Here is a 20,433-nt window from a genome sequence, read left to right as displayed (position 1 = left end):
GGGTGGGCAAACTGGGTGAAGGTGGGGGGTGGGAGGTACGGGGATGAAAGGTATAGCATAAAGAATATAGTCAATGGTATTTTGTAATATTTAATAATAATTACAGTAATAGTAGTTTAATAATAATTTAATGAAACAGTAACTACACTTGTGGAAAGCACAGCATAAGGTACAGAGTTGTCAAATCACTACATTGTACACCTAAAACAAATGTAACATCATGTGTCAACTACACTTCAATAAAAAATCAATTAAGAAATATTTTTAAGGGCAGATTGTATATGTCTATATATTCCTTTGTGTTATTATTGATAAAAGCAGAGGGTATGCAAAATATGCAATTTTTTTAAAAAAAAAAGAGTAAGTACAACTTAAACGTACAGAACGGAAGCTTCAGTCAGACCAAGAGTTGGGAACAAGGGGAAAGGCGGGGAGGGGCGAGAAAGAGGTGGAAAAAAAGGAAGACTGGAGCCTTTAGATTACCTCAGGCAGAGGAAAACAGCCTCTCCAGACTTTAATTCCAAATGTTACCAAGGCAAGGGAGTGCCCAGGACTAACATGAAAGGAAGATCTAGAAAAGTGTGGAAGCTTGCATGCATACACACACGATGTGGCTTGCCAGCCATAACTCACAAAAGCCTCTGGTAGCTTTACAGTGTCGCCCCATATGGTACTGATGACCAACCTCCCAAATGGTACACGACGCCTAATGCAAAAATTCTGCCTCCTGTCACAACAGATGCAGCATAATGTTCTGTTCCAGAAATGTGCTCACAGTACCTGCAGCCCGTTTCCCAATGCCGCCCTGTCCTTCCAATACATACATGCATACATATACATACATACGCATACATACATGCGTACGGTGTTCACGTGGATTTTTACCGGAGTCAAAATACAACGTCGGTTTCCCCCAGGAAAAGCGAAACCGTAGAACAATATGGAAAAATGAGGAGCGCGCCCTCTTGTGGCTCTGGCCTGACCCTGTCGGTTCCTAACCACGTGAGCTGGGCCAGTTGCTTCTCTTCAAGCCTCTGTCGTCGGTAAAACGCTCTCGGGTACGGTGATTGTGAATATTAAACAAGAAATTGGATACAGAGCGCCTAGCCGGGTGTCTAGTTGATACTATTTTGAAGAGGACTGTGACTATGACCGTGGCTGAGCAAACTCACCTGAGCAGGAAAGTGTCAAGGCCAGGGAGCGCGGCGCCCTGGTGGGCCAAGTGGCTGGAGAGACGGGCCTGGGTTCCACGTGACGTCAGTTTGGGCTCCTTTACAAGGCGCTTATGGCGCCGCCAGTTAATGAGGCGCAGGTGGTAAACATACACAGCTTGGCATCGCTTCAAACCAAGCGTTTCTAGGCCCAGTTTGTTACAAGATCAGGAAGGAAAGAAGCCAGCGGAGACCCGCAGGTGTCCGCGGCGCGCAAGTGCTCCAGTCCTCCTGCATGGGGCGCCCACAGCCCAGGCAGAAGGAGAGCCAGCAGCGCGCTCCCCTTTCGCTCTCCACCAGCCATTACTTAATTGGTTGGGTCACAGAACCCACTGAGGAGCCCCATGAAGCTGAAAGGGCCGTTATTGGCAGGTGCTGGCAGGACCCCCCGGTGTCAGCAGGCTTCCTGGAGGAGCTACGGTTCCCCCTTCCTGGTCAGTAGGATGCTTTGCAAGTAACCAAGAGGATCCTCCCTAGGAACTCAGGATCCCTTAGATTCAAGCTCCTCCCTTAGATTTAAGAGGACAGGAACCCATCTTACTCACCTGGCGACCCCCTCAGCTGGCCAGGCCACATACATATGTGTTTGCAGAATGAATGAATGAATAGATTAAAGTTGATGATGGAGTAGAATACAGGATGTGTCCACCTTGTTATCCTTGTAATAAAACTAGGTTTTTAACCTTAGCATCTGCTTGGAGAATCAATCCTCTCCCCTCCCAATTCAACTTACACAGAGCTGACACAGTCCTCTTCCCTAAGAGTGGGCACGTGACTGGTTCAAGAAAAGTCAACCCTAGCTTGGACCATCAAATCTCTTAGCAGATTTTTACCATCTTCACAGTCAGAAAAGAGGGACTGTTGCTTTAAGGAGCAGGTAAGCCTGATGCTGCCTGGGGCCTCTTTGTCTGCCTGTGAGGTGGTACTGAGGAGGAAACCAAAACAAAGAAAGGCAAGCCAGAACTGGAGAGGAACACCTTGAGCCTCTGGATCTGGCCATGCCTGAACTCCTTCTCAGGTTTATAGATGTATAAGCCAATAAATTGCTTTTTTGCTACTTGGAAAATAAGGGAATTTGGACTAATACATTTCTCCATTTTCTTTTACTCCCAACCAGAAATATCACAGGGCTGAACCAGGAGAAGCCTTCCAAAGTAATCCTAATATCAACAATTTTTCCAAGACACTGTGAGAACAAACAGGTGCAGATCCCTGTTAGGCTTCTCATTTGTTATGAGATCTTAAAAATCTCTCAGGCCTTTTGACAATGACCACAGAGTTCCTAGTCACAGATGACGACCCATTTCTATATTTACAAATTGGACTCAAAACTTATATCTTAACCATAACCATTCAAATTACTGTGTGTTTACAATTAGTGATGTTTAAGCACCTATTGTATTTGCATATAGAAACCATTAGAAGGCATTCCTCAGTTAGAAGACAGCCACTAGTCAGATCTAAGGTAGGACATAAGGATGTATTTACAAGCTGGACTATTACTGATTTGGAGGAAGCAAACTAATAAAATGAGCTTTGCTGGAGCAAAATGGCACACAGTGAAGTCCTTGTGTCTCATGGCTCATTTGCTCAGATAAGAAAGGGGTAGGGTAAAGAGAGTTTTATATCAGTCTTGTTAAATTTCAGAGTATGGTCCCCAGTCAACAGCATAGCATGGACTCCAGGAGGAAGCGCCCTGGCTGACAACTGAGACAGGAAATGAAGTGAAGACAGAGGTGTAAGGCTGGTCAGCAGTTGTCCCAACACCCCTTCCTCACATCCTCCCATTTTCCCGTATGGGGATTGATGACCTCTCATCATTTTAATGAGACCCATCCCCAGGTCAGCCACTTTCTCTCCTCTCCATCCTTTGCCTCGTGACCTCTTCCTCCAGTCTGCTCCTCTCACTGCTTTGCTTTGCTTCAGGCCTCTCTCTACCATCCACAGTACTAGGCATGAAAACAGGGTCCTTGGGCCGAAGAGATTGCCAACATTTCCCAGTCCTAGAAGGTCTCCCATAAACCTACCAAAGGAAGATTTATAACTGCTTTAGCCCGAAGGCTGGATATTCATCAGCTGTGGAAAGATATGTTAATCCCAGGTTTGGAATACTAATTTTTTATGTCAAAAATACTTTGTGGTTTTATTCCATGAATATCACTGACTGAGGGAGTCTGGGTAAAATCCCATTGGGGAAGATGGCTGCGACTCCACGGTTGGCAGGGGCTTGGGGATCTAACCTCTTGGCAATGCCTCTCTTCCTGTCCAGAACCTTCTCTTCAGCTCTTCTCCTTCTCCATGACGGCATTACCATCCATCACAGTCACCCAAGCTTGGGAGTCATCCCGTCCTCCATATTTCCTTACCCCTTACTAGTCATCTCAAAGCTCTGGGCTTGTGAATGCAGCCCCTCTTATACTGACCTCTGTATTAAAGAAGCAAGCTGGGAAAAGACAACTAGTTTCATTTAGAGCCTGCCAGTGAGTGAGGGGCACTTGCATCAGACTGAAAAACAAAAGAAAAGAAGCCCTTTCCCCTCTGGCAGTAGGGGGCATGCGTGTCTGCACACGTGAGACTTGCAGAGATTTGTAGGCAACCACCTATTCTGATGTGTCGGACAGCTGAGATCAATGGAGCCAGTATTTCCTGCAATTTCTTCAGCCTCCTGATCGCCTAAAAACCAGCAGTAATTTTCCATGACGTTTGTTTCCCCATCTATTCCTACAGTTCTGTATATACCTACTTCCCAATGTTCCAGGAGGCACCAAACTTTCTGTGAAAAGCCAGATGGTAAACATTTTAGGCTTTGAGGGCCACGTGCAGTCTCTGTCACAAGTGCTCAACTCTGCCATTGTAGGGCAAAAGCAGTCCTGAACAATACATACACAGAGGAGTGTGACTGTGTTCCACTAAAACTTCATTTATAAAAACAAACAGTGGACTGAATTTGGTGCACAGATCCTAGTTTGCCGGCCTCTGCCATCTTCAATTTCTTTCTGCCTGAACTATTTATACAGTGGTTTCTGTTTGCCTAATGCAGTTCCCTAAATATCCATGAATACACTCCTTCCTTAGTGCCTTAATTCAAGCCGTCTTCATCTCTTGTTAAATCTAGTTGACCCTGGCTTTGGTCACATCATCCGGAATCTTCTTCTCCATCCATACCTCACTCATGCTGCTACAATTGACTCCCTGCCATTTTTATGTAAACTCCTTCAATGTCTCCCTACCCCTTTTAGTTTACCTTGTGTCAGTCAGGGTCCCAATAGGAATCAGATGACAAGGTTTAGTTAGGATCATTCAAGATAGGCTCATTTACAAAGGTGGCCTGGATTAGGGGAGCCACAGGCACAGTGGAGTCATTTGGGGTTTGTATCCATAGGGGTGTTTCCACCTTTAGGCCCATGGGGACTGTGCAGGAGTGATCCTCAGAATGCAAAAAGAGAGTCGTTCAGAAAGACCAGGTTTGGAGTTTTTGTTTCCATGTTGATTTTTCTTAACCTAACTCTTCTCAGACTAGTACTTTTATAAAATGCAATCAAAATTTATTAGAAGAAAATAGGATATTTGAAAACACATAAAGTACAAGCTCAATTTTTTGTTATTAGATTCAACAGATATAAAATATCCCTGTCAAATTGCTATGAAAGTTTATAAACTCTTATTCTCAATTTCCATTATTACCTCATCATGGGGCCAAGACAACCCTGCAGAGAGGGAGCCAGAGGAATTAACTCCCAACCTTACTTTCCTCCCTCTCTCTCATTCCCTACCAACAACCTTCACTGGCCAAAACCAACCAGAAACCAGGCAGCAGGAGAGACTTTTCACACAACCCATGCCACCCAGTCTCCTAGGGCAGAGGATGGGGTGCCGAGGTGAAGGGTGGAGCTGGAGGAACAGAAAGCAACACAAGGAATCCCAGCTTGTGATGAACACTGGGTGTTATATGCAAGTGATGAATCACTAAATTCTACACCAGAAACCAATTTTACCATATATGTTAACTAACTAGAATTTAAATAGAAACTTAAAAGGAAAAAAAAAAAAAAGAAATCCCAGCCCTGTCACAGAACTAGAATAAACAATCCCAAAATGTGTATGGAACCACCAAAAAAAAAAAAAACCCTGAATAGCCAAAGCAATCCCAAGGAAAAAGAACAAAGCTGGAGGCATTGTGCTTGGTGATTTCAAACTGTATTTCAAAGCTATAGTAATCAAAATAGTGTGGCATTGGCATAAAAACAGACACAATGCAACAAAATAGGGAGCCCAGAAATAAACCCACACACATATCATTAAATATCAACAAAGCAGCCAAAAATGTACAATGGGGAAAGAACAGTCTCTTCAATAAACGGTGTTGGGAAAACCGGACAGCCATATACAAAAGAATGAAACTAGACCACTATCATACACCACACACAAAAATTAATTCAAAATGGATTAAAGACTTGAATGGGAGGCCCGAAATCATAAAACTCCTAGAAGAAAACACAGGCAGCAAGCTCCTTCACACCAGTCTTGGTGATGATTTTTTGGATTTGACATTAAAAGCAAAGGCGCCAAAAGCACAAATAACAAGTGGGACAACATCAACCCAGAAGGTTCTGCACAGCAAAGGAAACCATCAACAAAATGAAAAGGCATCATACTGAATGGGAGAAGACATCTGCAAGTCATAAGTACGATAAGGAGTTCATGTGCAAAATACATAAACAACTCATACAACTCAATAGCAACGGAGAGAAAATCCAGTTTAAAAATGGGCAGAGGATCTGAATAGACATTCTTCTAAAGAAGACATATGAATGTCCAACAGACACATGACAAGTTGCTCAACCTGACTAGTCATCAGGGAAATGCAAATTAAAACCACAATGTGATATTACCTCACGCGAGCCAGAATGGCCACTATCAAAAGACAATAACAAATGTCAACAAGTGTCACGGAAAACCCCACTTCTCCCAGGCAGGCAGGAATTCCTAGTCTAAGGCAAAGCTATTTCTGAGTGCTTCATTCAACTACCAGAGTTAATGACAATAATAATAGCTTCGGTCCATACGCCAAACTGCCAAAAGTTGTACCTTGATTCTTTTAGTGCTTACATCAATTCTGTGAAGTAGGGGTTACCACCCACTCTACAGGTGACAAAATGGTGATTTAAAAGCGTGAGTTGGAGGGCACTGTGGTAGGGTTCCCGGCCCTAAGGAAAGAAAAAAACAAACAAACCTCAAGGCAACCTGGCTGTAGGCATGCGTGACAACATCCCTCATGACTGTGTAACGTGAGACCACTTAATCAGACCGCATGTTTGTGTGTTACCATATATGGGAGACAAAGAAGTAAAAAATAGGTAGAAAACTACACCACGTGGCGTTCGGGGCTCAGTTCTCCAGGTACGAACCCAACTGAGCGGTGCTGGCAGGAATAAAGTTACTTCCTGGAAAGAAAAGCCTCAGTGTCAGAAAGAATCCTGCTACAGCATTTGGGTAGCCCAGTCATTAAGCATCCAACTCTTTATTTTGGCTGGGGTTGTGATCTCACAGTTCATGAGATCAAGCCCTGCACCAGGCTCTGTGCTGACAGTGTGGAGCCTGCTTGAGATTCTCTCTCTCTTTCTCTCTCTCTCTCTCTCTCTCTCTCTCTCTCCCCGCCCCCCCCCACCCCCTGCACACTCCTTCTCTTCAAAATAAATAGATAAATGTTAAAAGAAGAAGAAAAGAAGCAGCAGAAGCAGCAGCTTGAGTTGAATGCTGAGACACTGAATGGGAGGGCCAGTGAATGGGAGGGCCAAGACCCAAATCCAGGTCTGTGGTTCCAAGTCCTGCGTTCCACTGGGCTGTCCTTTGAGAAGATCTGAAGCCAGCTTGTGCATGGCAGCACCAGAGAGCCTACCTTTCTGCAGCTTCTGCCCACTGTTGGCCTGTAAGGCGCCCCAGATTGTACCTGAGCGATGCGATCGAAGGAGTTTTACCACATGCAAATAGGGAAAGCTATAACTTAATTTAGGGTCGTTTGAAGCATGCTCTTCTCCAAGGAAGTTAATTTTAAAAATCAATATTGAGAGAGGGAAAACTGCCCAGTATTTCACCATCCATCTTTCTCAACTGTCTTTTGTGATCTTTCTATCTATCTGTTGCAAAGTATTAACCTTCACTTTCTCCAGCATACGGACAAGCTATCTCCTTAGCTAATTGGCAGTTAACCTAACTAGAGGGGTACCTGGGTGGCTCAGTCAGTTGAGTGAATTGACTTCAGCTCAGGTCATGATCTCAGGTCATGAGGCTCCTGAGGTTGAGCCTCACATCCGGCTTTCTGCTGTCAGGACAGAGCCCACTTTGGATCCTCTGTCCCCTTCTTCTCTCTGCCCCTTCCCCACTCATGCCCTGTCTCTCTCTCTCTTTCTCTCTCTCTCTCTTTCTCTCTTTGAAAACAACAACAACAACAACAAAAATTAAAAAAAAAAAAAAAAAAAAAAAACCTAACTAGAGAGACTTGGTTTTCATTAATCCATCCAAAAAGGCTCATCTTATCCAAAGCATTTCTCTTGTTCCTTCCTTCCCTGAGATGATCCTTCCCTGACTGAAAGCTCAAGTGTGGTCTTAGGGATGAATGGAAGACACTATTTTAAAATCAGACTGGAGTGGGAGCACCTAGGTGGCTCACTAAGTTAAGTGTCCAACTCTTGATTTCAGCTCAATGTCACTGTTGATGAGTTCCAGCCCTGCATCAGGCTCTGTGCTGACAGTGCAGAGCCATCTTGGGATTCTCTCTCTCTCCCTCTCTCTCTCTGCCCCTCCTTCTATCTCTCTCTCAAAAATAAATAAATAAACATTTAAAAAAATGAGACTGGAGTTATCCAGTGCATGAAAACAATCAGAGAAGCTATTCTTAAATATTGGGTTACAAAAGCCACCTTCCTCAAAAAGAGTACTATTTCATGTTTTTGATAATTTTGTTTATAGGATTATTGTAGGATTATGTGAGAAAAGTATCTAGGGCTGACTATATCCCAATACCCTACTGGGCATGGCACATAGATTTATTACATTAATTCATTAATTAGCAATTTTCTTAGCCAACACAAATGATCTGTGCTCCTTGAGTAATTAATTACTCACCAATCTCCTACTCCTCTCTGTAATCAATCTCTAGGTCTTCAACACATATGAAGTATAAAACACAAACAGTACTTTGGAGTGTGATTCTTTTTGTTTTCAGCAACTTTATATGTGGTAATATTAGAGCAACAGAGAAAAAGACACTAAGACATTATTAGTTGTTATCACTGGAGGATGGATTTGGGCTAATTTTTATTATTTTTGTTTATCTCTGTTCTCCAAATTTTCTACAAAAGTTAGGCATATGGAAAAAGCACTAAAAATGTCTTTAATACCAAAAACATCTACTAAATCTGAAACCATGTTCCCCCTGGTGACTTAAGTCTCATTTCCCTCCCTCTACCCCAGTGGTCCCTAAGCTGCCACCCCAGCTCTATTATTACACCCATAGCTCACCCAGGGCAGGAATTTCAATTCCCTAGAAGAAGCTCCAGGAACAAGGGGAGGAGACTAAGGAGAGATTTCTCAAGTCATTGGTCCTAGCCCGAAAGGCATCAGCCTCTGAGTCAGAGGCCCCACCAGTGGAGAAACCACACACCCTCGTCTCTATCCTGGTCTTACCCCCCTGCTGCCTGATCCCAATAACTGGAGGCAGTCGAAAGGGCAGATCCCTCCTTTGGCCAACCCCACGTGTGTGGTTGAGATAGTCTTCAAAGGCCAAGTTTTCCTGGACTTCTGGCCAATAGTGGTTACTGCTCCCTCCAGCCTTGGCAATAAATTCCGCCCAGCCAATGCGAATCCAGAAGAAATCCCCTGGTGCTTAGAGGTTTATTCAGAATGCATGATCATAAACAGACCCAGGAGGCTCCAGTTCACCTTGCAAGAGATTTCAAAGAGACTCGACCTAAAGCCTCAGCTATTCCCAGAATCCCAGCCCATTGCTAAAAACGCAGAAACCGTCTTCACCAGCATGTTTGTCTACAGCCAGGGAGAAAGTAATGGCTGGCTCTTCCCAGGACCTCTTGGGCATTGCAGAAGAAGGTCATGTGGGATGAATAGCCCCCAGCTCTCCCTGACTTGCATGCCTTGTGAGAATGGGCAGCCCACCAGGAGCCAAGCTGCGGCCACCTCAGGCCAGGACTCAGAGCACAGGGCAGAATAATCCCACCACTGCCTGTTTTCACAAGCACGATGTGAACGTAGCTTTTGTGGCTCTCCTCTCCCATTCTAGGACTGGGGCAGGGCTCGGTGGGGAGAGTGTTCCCAGGAGCATGGTCAATATATTGTCCAGACAGGACATTTTGGAATGAAAGGGGCACTGGCAAGATAAAAGATGTTAAATAGGAATATTGCAGACAAACCAAATGTGTGGCTACCACAGAAAACATCTTCCACTCCTATTGCCCGGGCTCTGCTGAGGGAGTGGCACCCTGTTCTCTTTCTTCAGAACTTGTGCCACTGAGGAAAGTCTACTTTCTAAATCAACCAAGGCCTCATCCAGCAACCCCCTGGCATCCCAGAAAGAGAAGAGGGAACTATCACATGAACCACAATAGTGTGGGCAGAGCCCTCTCTGTCTGGTTCACCACTGCATCCCCTGGGCCAAAATAGTGTTCGGCAGGTAGTAGGTGCTCAGTAAATACTTGTTGGGTTAATTCACAAATGGCTGAGCAGTTTCTCAAGTCATCAGCAGAACTCCAGGAAACCAGAGAGACTTGGCAATCCCAGATAACACTGTTGCCTAAAGTAGGTGGCTGTTTAGGTTTGAACTCTGAACTGTTGTAAAAATCTAAGGTTTTGCATAGACGGCTATGCATTTCCTTTTGGTGGAGTTTATAAATAAATATAAAATGTACAAAGCTTTAAAATACCAGATTGGGGGTGCCTGGGTGGCTTAGTTGTTTAAGCCTCTGACTTCAGCTCAGGTCATGATCTCACAGTTCATGAGTTCGAGCCTCGCATTGGAGCCTCTGCTGTTAGCACAGAGCTTGGTTTGGATTTTCTGTCCCCCTTTCTCTCTGTTTCTCTCTCTCTCTCTCTCTCTCTCTCTCTCAAAAATAAATAAACATTTAAAAAATGAAATGAGATGAAATGAAATGAAATGAAATGAAATAATAAAATAAAAATAAATACCAGACTGAACTGAAACTAAGTTTCCACAAGTAAACCAATTGGAAACAAATGATTTTGAAGCCACTGCTGAACTTCAAATAAATGATATTTCCAATGTGAACTCATTCAAAATTTTACTGGCCAAATTTGGGACTGAATCAAGCAAATGCTCATCACACACATCAGCATTCCTCTAGCCCCATCCTCACTGTGCATAAGTTCCCTGAGAAGCAGGTGCCATAAGAGAGTAAGATTTGCAAGAGGTTCAGTGGGGCAAAGGTCTGCAAAGTCTAAAGAAAAAGGAACAGAAACAGGAGAAGCATGGAGGGCTTTCAGACCATGATGCAGGCGGGACACCTGGGAGAGGAAGGGGGGTAGGTAGGAGGGTCAGGGAAAGAGAATCTCTGATGACACAGTTCTAAGAAAGCTTCAGCCAGGTTGATGGGGAATAACTTGGAGCCAGCTGCCAAGTAGAAGAGTCCCACATTCTACAGGAATGTGCCAACATCGCATCAGTTATTAACCAGGAGGAGGTATGGCCTCAGCACAAACATGGCAGCCGAGGAGAGGGCAACAACCACTATGACCCTGCTGAGGAATTCTAAGCATCACATGTTCAGGGCTCTCACACACACACCACTTGAAATAATACTCTCCCTGGAGTGACTTTGTGTGAATCCAAACAGGGTCTGGCGAAAATTCATCAGCCATCAATAGAACACTCACAGTAGGTAACAGGTAAGCTCCCACCAGCAACTTTCGCTCCCAACTGCTGTAACTTTTCGTTCTACCAGTCAAGATAAAATCGTCTCATAGAATCTCAATCAATGGCAAGCTTTTATTTAAAAAATAGAAATCTAATCTTTCATTTGAATATTTCTGAAGAATCAAACTCATCCTGGGCATATCACATGGTAGCTGTCCAGAGGCACTGAAAAAGGAGGCATTTGGTCACCATCACCCAGCAGTAAACTCTTTGCACAGTTTTAGGTTTTAAGTTCTTCATGCTGCTCTTGGTCAATCAACGACTGTGATTCGGGTTCAGAAGCCATCCAAGGAGAGCAAGGGTTGAGCCATCCTTAACTCATACCCAGATGGAACAACTTCCGCAGAATGGCTGGTCCTCCCCAATAACCCCTGTAAGAAATGACATACAGAAGATTATTTGTTTCAGAAAAGATGGGGGTGACTTCAGCAGCAGAATGTTGAAAGGGAAGCCAAGTTGCTCACACAGCTTGCTTCTCAGCACATAAAGCAAGACTTGTCTAGTGAGGTAGAAAGATCCCATGATCAGGAGGGGACAACATACTTTGGATCCTGGCTTTGACACTGACTTGCTATTTGAGCCTGGACATGCAGACTCAACTCAGCAAACCTGTATGAAGCCTCTGCTACATGCAAACTGCAATCCTTTCTACTCTCATTTGCTTGTAAATTAAGTATAGTTCAGGGTTTCTCAATCACGGCCCTACTGACAATTTGGACCAGATATTTCTTTGTTGTGGGACTGACATGTGCATTTTAAGATGGTTAGCAGCATCTCTGGCCTCTATTCACTAGATACTCACAAGCATCCCCTCCAGTTGTGACAATCAAACATGTCTCCTGATATTGCCAAATGTCCCCTTGAAGACAAAATCACTGATATACATACCTGACTTAACTATCTCTTAAGGGTTTGGACAAGTGAAATGAGATTATCATTTTTTGGACCAAGAGAATCTTAGTTTTTATTACTCTATTTACTTATTGAATGCCTACTATGTAGCTTTTTATATGTCATCTCATTGATCTTCATCCTGTGAGGTAGGCAATGTTAAGTTCATTTTGTAGATGAGAGTGGTTAAGCAACTTGCCCTAGGATACACAGCTAGTAAATGGCAGAAGCAGGACTCAGGGCACAGGTCTGACTCCAAAGCTTTTGCTCTTAATCACTATGTTTTATTTTTCCTAGAACACACACACACACACACACACACACACACACACACACACAAGGTGTCAGATGAAAAAGTACTTGACATATGAAATTGATTTACTATTATTATTATTGTTGTTGTTGTTATTAATCCAGTAGCAAGAGAACACAGCTAAGGTTTCAGATCCTTCATAGGCTGCCATCACAAATCCCTAAGAAACAACACAGCAAAGCAGATCCCCTGTGCCATTTCTGCCTTGGGTCATGATGTCTCTTGTAGCTTGAAGGCTTCCTTGAGACAACCACCCTGCACAAGGCGGTGCACAAGGTGGAGACATGCCAAAAGGCGTGTCTCTCTACCCTAGGCGATGACCTTACCTTAGCATCATGTTCCAATACAGGAAAGGCATCAGGTCGGCCTTCATGAGGTACATGGAAAGTCGCTCTTTGCTCTGGTCAAAGGGGAAGGTTTCCAGCGGCTGAGCGTTGTAGTCAAACTCCGCAAGAATCACACGGTTGTAGCCAGTCACCAGTGGACACGAGGTGTAGCCATCATACTAAATTTGCATGTGAGACTGAGTTGGAAAGTGGCTCTTTATCTGGCATTATATAATACTTCAGAATTTATTATTTACTCTAAGTAATTACGGTTTTATGTTTTTGAATATTTTTGTACAGTGAAAAAATGGAAATTATATAACAAAAATATACTGAGGACAAAAACTAAAGTGCCCATATTAGAGAAACCTATTAAGGAAGTGGCAGAATTGTGAGAAAACACTGCTTTCAGGCAGAATAAGAGATGACAATTCAGACAGTGGTTCTTACAAGGCATACAAACCTTCTTTGTTGGTGTTTGATTCTTCATAACCAGAGAAATTGTTGTGTCCAGTATTCCTGACTGGGCAGCTATAAGAGAAATGGAAAAGTCAGAAAAGTGTAAGTATCTAGGTTTTCCAAGAAAACTAACTTGCAAATAAATGTAGACAAATTAAGCCTCCATTCCCTATACCTCTAGATTTTTTCATTGTTTTATTATGTTTAACTTTTTTAAAGTTTATTTATTTATTTTTGAAAGAGACAGACAGAGAGAGAGAGACAGAGAGAGAGAATCCCAAGCAGACTCCACACTGTCAGTGTGGACAAAGCCTGATGTGGAGTTTGAACTCATGACCATGAGATCATGACCTGAGCCAGATGCTTAACTGATTGGGCACCCAGGTACCCCTATCCCTCTAAATTTTAACTAGAACATGACTCATCTTACCACCTGAAGTTCTCGCTACCAGGAGGGGTTCTTCAATTCATCAAAAGCCTACACAGATGCCTCTCTAAGTTTGAAACTCAAGAGCCAGCTCTCTCCAAACAAGAAAACTGTTAGGGTGGCCCTATCCCAACCGCAGACCCCCTACTCCTAGGGGTCAATAGTTGTCAACTTGGTCTGTGTGTCCAGAATCCCCTAGACTTTCATACGTTCCTTTGTTCTTGTTCAGACAGCCTAGATTGCCCCAGGTATATTCAATTAGGTAACACAGTGAGCTTTCCTCTGTACTAGAGCACCCTGGCTAAGGCTGGACCAAATATAGACAATTAGATAGGTAGACGGATGTTTTCGTTTTTGATGGTAAGAGTGGGAGACTACTGTTTTTACTATGAAAATATTCAAACTCTTATCTTTCTTTCTTGTTTCGTCTATCCCATCATAGATGCTACTTTTATTTTCTGGAGTATTTTCAGAGCAAACATCACAACAATTCACCCAGAAATATTTTTGTGTATATCTCCGATATATGAGGAACTTTTTAAATACAAACACAATAGCAATTTTTAAATACAAACACAATTCAATATACCTGAATTATTAGCAATAATTCCTTAATACCATCTAATCCCAGTCTGTGCTCAATTTTGAATAATTAAGACTGCCCTTTTAAAAATACAAGCAGTTTGTGTCTCTCGAGGTGGAAAACTGGATTTGCTTTTGAGGAAAGATGGATTAGATTTATACTGTATAATACTCATTAAAGCGGTTGTTTTGCAATCCCCAAAATCAGGAGTCAACAAGCTTTTTCTGTAAAGGAAAATTTTACACCTTGTGGGCCAAGAGGCAAATATCAAAGATATTAAGTAACAAGAGAGAAAAAAAAAGTTTATTAACAAAATTCAAAACATAACAATAATTTTCTGTAATACAGGTCTACTAGTAAGAAGAATGAAATTCTTTTTTCTGAACCTCAATGCTCCCTATCATAAATTGATTATAAATGTTAACCAGTAGAAATCATTCCTAGCCAGTTGTACAAAAACAGGAAGCAGGTTGCATTTGGCCCACAGAGTGTAGTTTACTGATGCCCAAATCAAAAGATCAATAATTTTTTTTCTCGAATGAGCAGTTTCAAAAAAACGAGGAGTAAATGATTCCGCTTTAAAAATATTAACTGGCTGTCCTCATTGTCTTAACATCTCTAAAGATCCTATTTCCCTTTTGGAAAACTTTCTTCCCCTTTGAGGGAGGTACAGAGTTTAGAATCTTAACTGAGAAGTTCCAAAGAGGTGCCTGCAGCAGGGCATCAAGATCAATGAAGAGGAGAGAAGATGTTGGGTGGGTACCAGTTGCCAGGAGGTTGGGACCCAGGAAGCAGTCACTCTGTCCAGGTATGTGTGTATGAAAGGGTATGGGAATTGTTGTGCACTTTTTTCGTGTATTATAATCCCCGTTGGCTATGCCCAAACCTTCATTTAACTTTTGTTAATGCCACATCCTGGTCTTGGCTGTGCTGCGGGTAATTAAGGGAGAATCTTGGGAAAGAGAAAGAGGCAGGAGCCACAGGAAGCTAGATTCAATGTAGTAAGATGGGGTGTCACCCACAGTAGCATAGTGGTCTGGAATGAGGTAAGACACCTGTCTGGGTAGCGAGTAAAGCCAAGGATGGATTAGTAGAACCGGCGAGAGCATTGCCAGGCATACTGAGAGGACCCAGGGAAGGGAGTCTAGTGAAAAACGTAGATCTGCTTGGGGAACACTGGGACTTCTGTTATTTACTTCCTGAAATGTGAAATGACATTAAAAAAAAAAAAAAAAAAAAAAGCATTCACTACAGCACTGTCTGAAATACAAACGGATTGGAAACAATGTAAATACAAATTAAGAGTAGACTCATTAAATAAATTCTGGAGCAACCATGCAATAGAATACAGACTGGAAAATGACAGGTAAAAACAATGGGGATGCTCTCTACATGGTCAGGGGGAACAAAGAAGCAGAGCAGATAGATGCAAGACAGGGCGGGGAGCAAGATTTTTCACTTATAACTTTCCATTTAATCAAATTTAATATTATCTATTCAGAACGATGAATGACATGTGTTTGTTTGAAGTAGGCCACAGACTGGCTAATCTGGGCCTCGTATGCATCCACAGGTATTTTCTTTAAAAAAAAAAATTTTTTTTAATGTTTATTTATTTTTGAGAGAGAGAGAGACAGAGCACGAGTGGGGGAGGGGCAGAGGGAGAGGGAGACAGAATCTGAAGCAGGTTCCAGGCTCTGAGCTGTCAGCACAGAGCCTGATGTGGGGCTCAAACTCACGAACCGTGAGATCATGACCTGAGCTGAGGTCAGACGCTTAATGGACTGAGCCACCCAGGTGCTCCCGCAGGTATTTTCACCACATAAATTCAGCAGACTTACAAGAAGATAAAAGCAAATGGAAAGCATTGTCTCACAGTCTACCTATAAGTCACAAAGAGAAAAGATACCTTTACGGTGCAGAGAACTAACGGTCACTCCTTCACCCAGTGATGAAATCTAGCCTCACCAAGGACAAGACATGCTAACAAGAGGCTCCCAAGGTGATGCAGTGGGAGGCACACAGCCTCATGTACAGAGGGTCTTACCAAATGGATAACCTGAATCTAATTTTAAGAAAGCCACCAGGGGCGCCTGGGTGGCTCAGTCAGTTAAGCATCTGACTTCTGCTCAGGTCATTATCACATGGCTCTTGAGTTTGAGCCCCACATAGGGCTCTGTGCTGACAGCTCAGAGCCTGGAGCCTGCTTTGGATTCTGTGTCTCCCTCTCTCTCTCTGCCTCTCCCCTGTTCATAGCCTGTCTCTCTCTCTCTCTCTCTCAAAAATAAAGAAACTTAAAAAAAAAAAAAAAAGGGAAGGAAGGAAGGAAGGAGGGAAGGAAGGAAGGAAGGAAGGAAGGAAGGAAGGAAGGAAGGAAGGAGAAAGCCAGCAGAAAGGGGAACCAGAAAGGGGCACCTGAAAGGGACACCTGGGTGGCTCAGTCAGTTAGGTGTCTGATTCCTGATTTCAGCTCAGGTCATGATCTCACAGTTCATGAGTTCAAGCCCCACATTGGGCTCTGTGCTGACAGCACAGAACCTGCTTCAAATTCTGTCTCTCTCCCTTTCTTTCTCTGCCCCTCCTGCTCTCTCTCTCTCTCTCCCTCTCAAAATAAATAAAAAATAAACTTTAAAAAAAAAAAGAAAGAAAGAAAACCACCAGACAACTCTAAATTATGTATGTTCTACAAGACAACCAACCTGGTCTCCAAAAATGCCAATGTCATGAAAGTAAAAAAATGTCCGAGGGCCTGTTCCAGATTAAAGGAAACCAAAAAGACACGACATCCAGTGCAGTGTATGGCCCTTAACTGACTCATGGATTTAAGGGAGGGTAGGGGTGGGGGTAATAAAGGAGAACTGGAGAAATCTGAACTGGATTGTATATGAGATGATTATATATCAGATAATACAGTGTTCAATTCCTTGGACATGATAATGGCCTTGTGGATATCGAGGAGAAAGTCCTTTTTCTTAAGAAATACAATAGTATTTGGGGGTGAGGTATTATTGTCAAAAATTGCTTTCAGGGGGCACCTGTGTGGCTCAGTCGGTTGAGCATCCCACTTTGGCTCAGGTCACGATCACATGGCTCATGAGTTCAAGCCCCAGGTCGGGCTCTGTGCTGACAGCTCAGAGCCTGGAGCTTGTTTCAGATTCTGTGCCTCCTTCTCTCTCTGCCCCTCCCCTGCTCACACTCTGTCTCCCTCTCTCTCTCTCAAAAATAAATAAACATTAAAAAAAAATTTTTTTAACTTGCTTTCAAATGACTCAGCAAAAAATGTACATAGAGTAATAAAGCAAATACTACAAAAGATAATAACTGGTTAATATCTGAGGGGCCTATGAAATTCATTGTGCTTTCTTTCAAATTTGTCATAGGTTTGAGATTTTTAAAATAAAAAATTGGGAGGAAGTTATTTTTAATAATGAAAAAGATATTCAGCAGGTTTCCTAGAAAGGAAATAGGTTGAAATAGTGACAGTAACACAACATGTTCCGCAGGTATGCGATTCGCACAAACACACTACCATCCCCACCAGCAGGGATGTCTGTGTTTTATAGCAGGTGGAGAAGACCATTCCTATCTCCAGAGGACAGCATCTAAAAGGCAATTCTCCTCATCACTGCTAGTGCAGAACATGGAGGTAAAGAATTTCGTTTTCCAGACTTGAGGCCTCAATCGTGTACCAATCAGGGCATGCTCCACTGTATTTGTCCTAACAGGACAATTTTCTGGTCTGCAAGCTTTCAATGACTCGCATGTGTTTTCTGTGGAAACAAACGCTTCCCTAGCTTTATGGTGTTTCAAGCAGAAGGAGAAATAGCCAACCTGCCTAGGGTCACAGGCCAAAAAAAGGCCAAGGATACGAGTATGGCAGTATGAGAAGTAAAAGAATTGCAGAACTGGAAGAGTGGTACCCTCTCTCTAATGCCCCCTCCTCTGTAAACAACCACCCTGACCTACAAAGGGCAGAGGAGGTGATGCTACTCTTTATTCTTCATATGACACCACGTTCATCAACAGCTAGCCTCTGTGTCAGGGAGGTTGAAGTCATTTTGAGGCCACAAAAGTTTCCTTATGAATGGAATGCTATTTGTGCCAGGCTTTGGTTTTTGTTATGATGGTCCCTTAGGGTGACATCATTCTGAGAGAGTCGGAACATAGCTCATTCGTTCTCTTACCTACTGCAGCAGCGGTCTTTGATGTGGGAAGGTTAGTGCAGTCCCCAATCCCAAACACATTTGGGTATTTCTTGTGCTGCAGAGTTTCTTTATCCACATCCACCCAACCAGCAGCGTCAGCCACGGGACTTGTCTTGAGGACATCTGGCGGGCTCATCGGTGGAGTCACGTGAAGCATTTCATACTACAAAAAAAGGAAAGCATCCAAACTTGTGTTTATTGCAGTATTTCTACACCCCCACAGCTGTCCCCTGATCTCCCTTACCCATACACCATACTATGGCTGCATGGCACACTGTATACTCAGTGGCTGTCCTAATCCACACCCCCTCCGAGGTTTTCCATGCTTACTGCAGCGTGGTGATAAAACAACTAACCACTCGCTCAGTTGATGTTGTTTCCCCATACAGAGTCAACATGATCCTTTTGGCCAGAGGCATGGGGAAATCAGAAACACTGGAATGAACCTCACTCACATTCTGAAAGAACCCACTGATGTTTCTATTGTTACTAAAACAGAGGAAGTGGTGTTTCTCGGTTGCTCTCTGCCTGACCCTCAGCTGACTACTTGTAAAGTCCGTTACTTCCGTTTCATTCCGCAAAGTGGTGCTCAGAGTCGCTGAAACCCACAAAGGTCATGTTCGGGGCTGGTAAGTGAGCACCATTTTCAAACATGGATCAACTCTCAAAATACATAAAGGAAACCACTGGAACACCAACTTAAGATGACATAAAAGGGAGCGCCTGGGTGGCTCAGTCAGTTGAGCATCCAACTTCGGCTCAGGTCATGATTGCATGGTTTGTGAGTTCGAGCTGTACATGAGACTCTGTGCTGACAGCTCGGAGCCTGGAGCCCGCTTTGGATTCTGTGACTTCCTCTCTCTCTGCCCCTCCCCTGTTCATGCTCTATCTGTGTCTCTCTCTAAAAAATAAATAATAGGGGTGCCTGGGTGGCGCAGTCGGTTGAGCGTCCGACTTCAGCCAGGTCACGATCTCGTGGTCCGTGAGTTCGAGCCCCGTGTCGGGCTCTGGGCTGATGGCTCAGAGCCTGGAGCCTATTTCCAATTCTGTGTCTCCCTCTCTCTCTGCCCCTCCCCCATTCATGCTCTGTCTCTCTCTGTCCCAAAAATAAATAAACGTTTGAAAAAAAAATTAAAAAAAAATAATAAACATTAAAAAATTTTTTAATAAAAAAAAAATATGACATAAAGGGTGGTGAGAATATCAGCTAGCATTTTGGAGGAGAGAGTGATCTGATTCAGTAATAGGTTTACTGAACAGTCTAGGGGGGGTAGGATGGTTTGTCTGTGTATTTTTCCCAGAAAACCTGTATCAACGTTACCCTTGGTAGCAGTGCACTAACCCACCCTGATCAATTTGGATGGCTCATTTAATGTTTTGTTTATGTAGTACTTATTTGCTTATGTAATATTTTTGTGGTTTATCCTTCCTATTCTTTTTATTATTGTTCGCAAACTCCATCTAGCAATTTCAAACTGATTTAAGAGCTCCAAAACATTTCACTAAGGAGAAAACTTTAGTGTTTTAAGACAATCCCCACCTCGTGGCAGTCCATAGCCCCTGGTTTCTCCGAGGAGGCCCAGCCCTTGTCAGGGCTGGTCAGTCCTTGACAGCAGAGGGAGGTAAGGAGGTGACTTGTATGTATTCCTCCTCCCAAACAATTATAAGCTTAATTAACCTTAAAGTAAAGGAGAGCTGTCAATAGGCTCTGCTCCTCTGCAAGGTCATCTTGGGTTCTTTAAGGGCATGGGTTCCTGAGGCTGGCTGTGCCAATGAACATGGAGACTGAGCACATGTCTGCAGGATAATGTATGGAATCCAACAGCCATCAGCCACCAAATTATGAAGGCTACGTCTGTTTTTCTATAGTTAAGTAGAACCACTTTTTTTTAGCTGAGGGCTAAGTCTTACCAGAGTCATATCTACCTACTGGCATTAATGTGCTTAAATTTCACAAGCACACATGAATTCCACACATCTTTGCTAGGAGAAAAGTTAAATATTTCCACACAATCATCATAAAGGCATGAAGTTTTACTCAAACTAATATCCTACAAAAGATATACTAGGGTCTG

General features: G+C 43.2%; 1 protein-coding gene across 2 annotated transcripts in view; it reads right to left on the bottom strand.

The window, feature by feature from the left end:
* Nucleotides 1-11,206: 11,206 nt before the first annotated feature.
* The window catches only part of SQOR (sulfide quinone oxidoreductase), a 50,066-nt gene continuing 40,839 nt past the window's right edge, over nucleotides 11,207-20,433 (bottom strand). For both annotated transcript variants that reach the window (XM_040492590.1, XM_040492591.1), the window contains exons 7-10: nucleotides 18,338-18,521; nucleotides 13,148-13,215; nucleotides 12,685-12,863; nucleotides 11,207-11,525 (exon numbers count right to left, since the gene is read on the bottom strand). In XM_040492590.1, coding sequence (XP_040348524.1) covers nucleotides 11,468-11,525; nucleotides 12,685-12,863; nucleotides 13,148-13,215; nucleotides 18,338-18,521 — 489 coding nt within the window. In that variant the 3' untranslated portion in view covers nucleotides 11,207-11,467. The remainder of the gene's footprint in view (nucleotides 11,526-12,684; nucleotides 12,864-13,147; nucleotides 13,216-18,337; nucleotides 18,522-20,433) is intronic.

Source organism: Herpailurus yagouaroundi, unplaced genomic scaffold, assembly GCF_014898765.1.
Source record: "Herpailurus yagouaroundi ecotype Mexico unplaced genomic scaffold, PumYag 184, whole genome shotgun sequence".
Classification (NCBI taxonomy): domain Eukaryota; kingdom Metazoa; phylum Chordata; class Mammalia; order Carnivora; family Felidae; genus Herpailurus; species Herpailurus yagouaroundi.
This window is presented reverse-complemented; position numbering and strand designations above follow the sequence as displayed.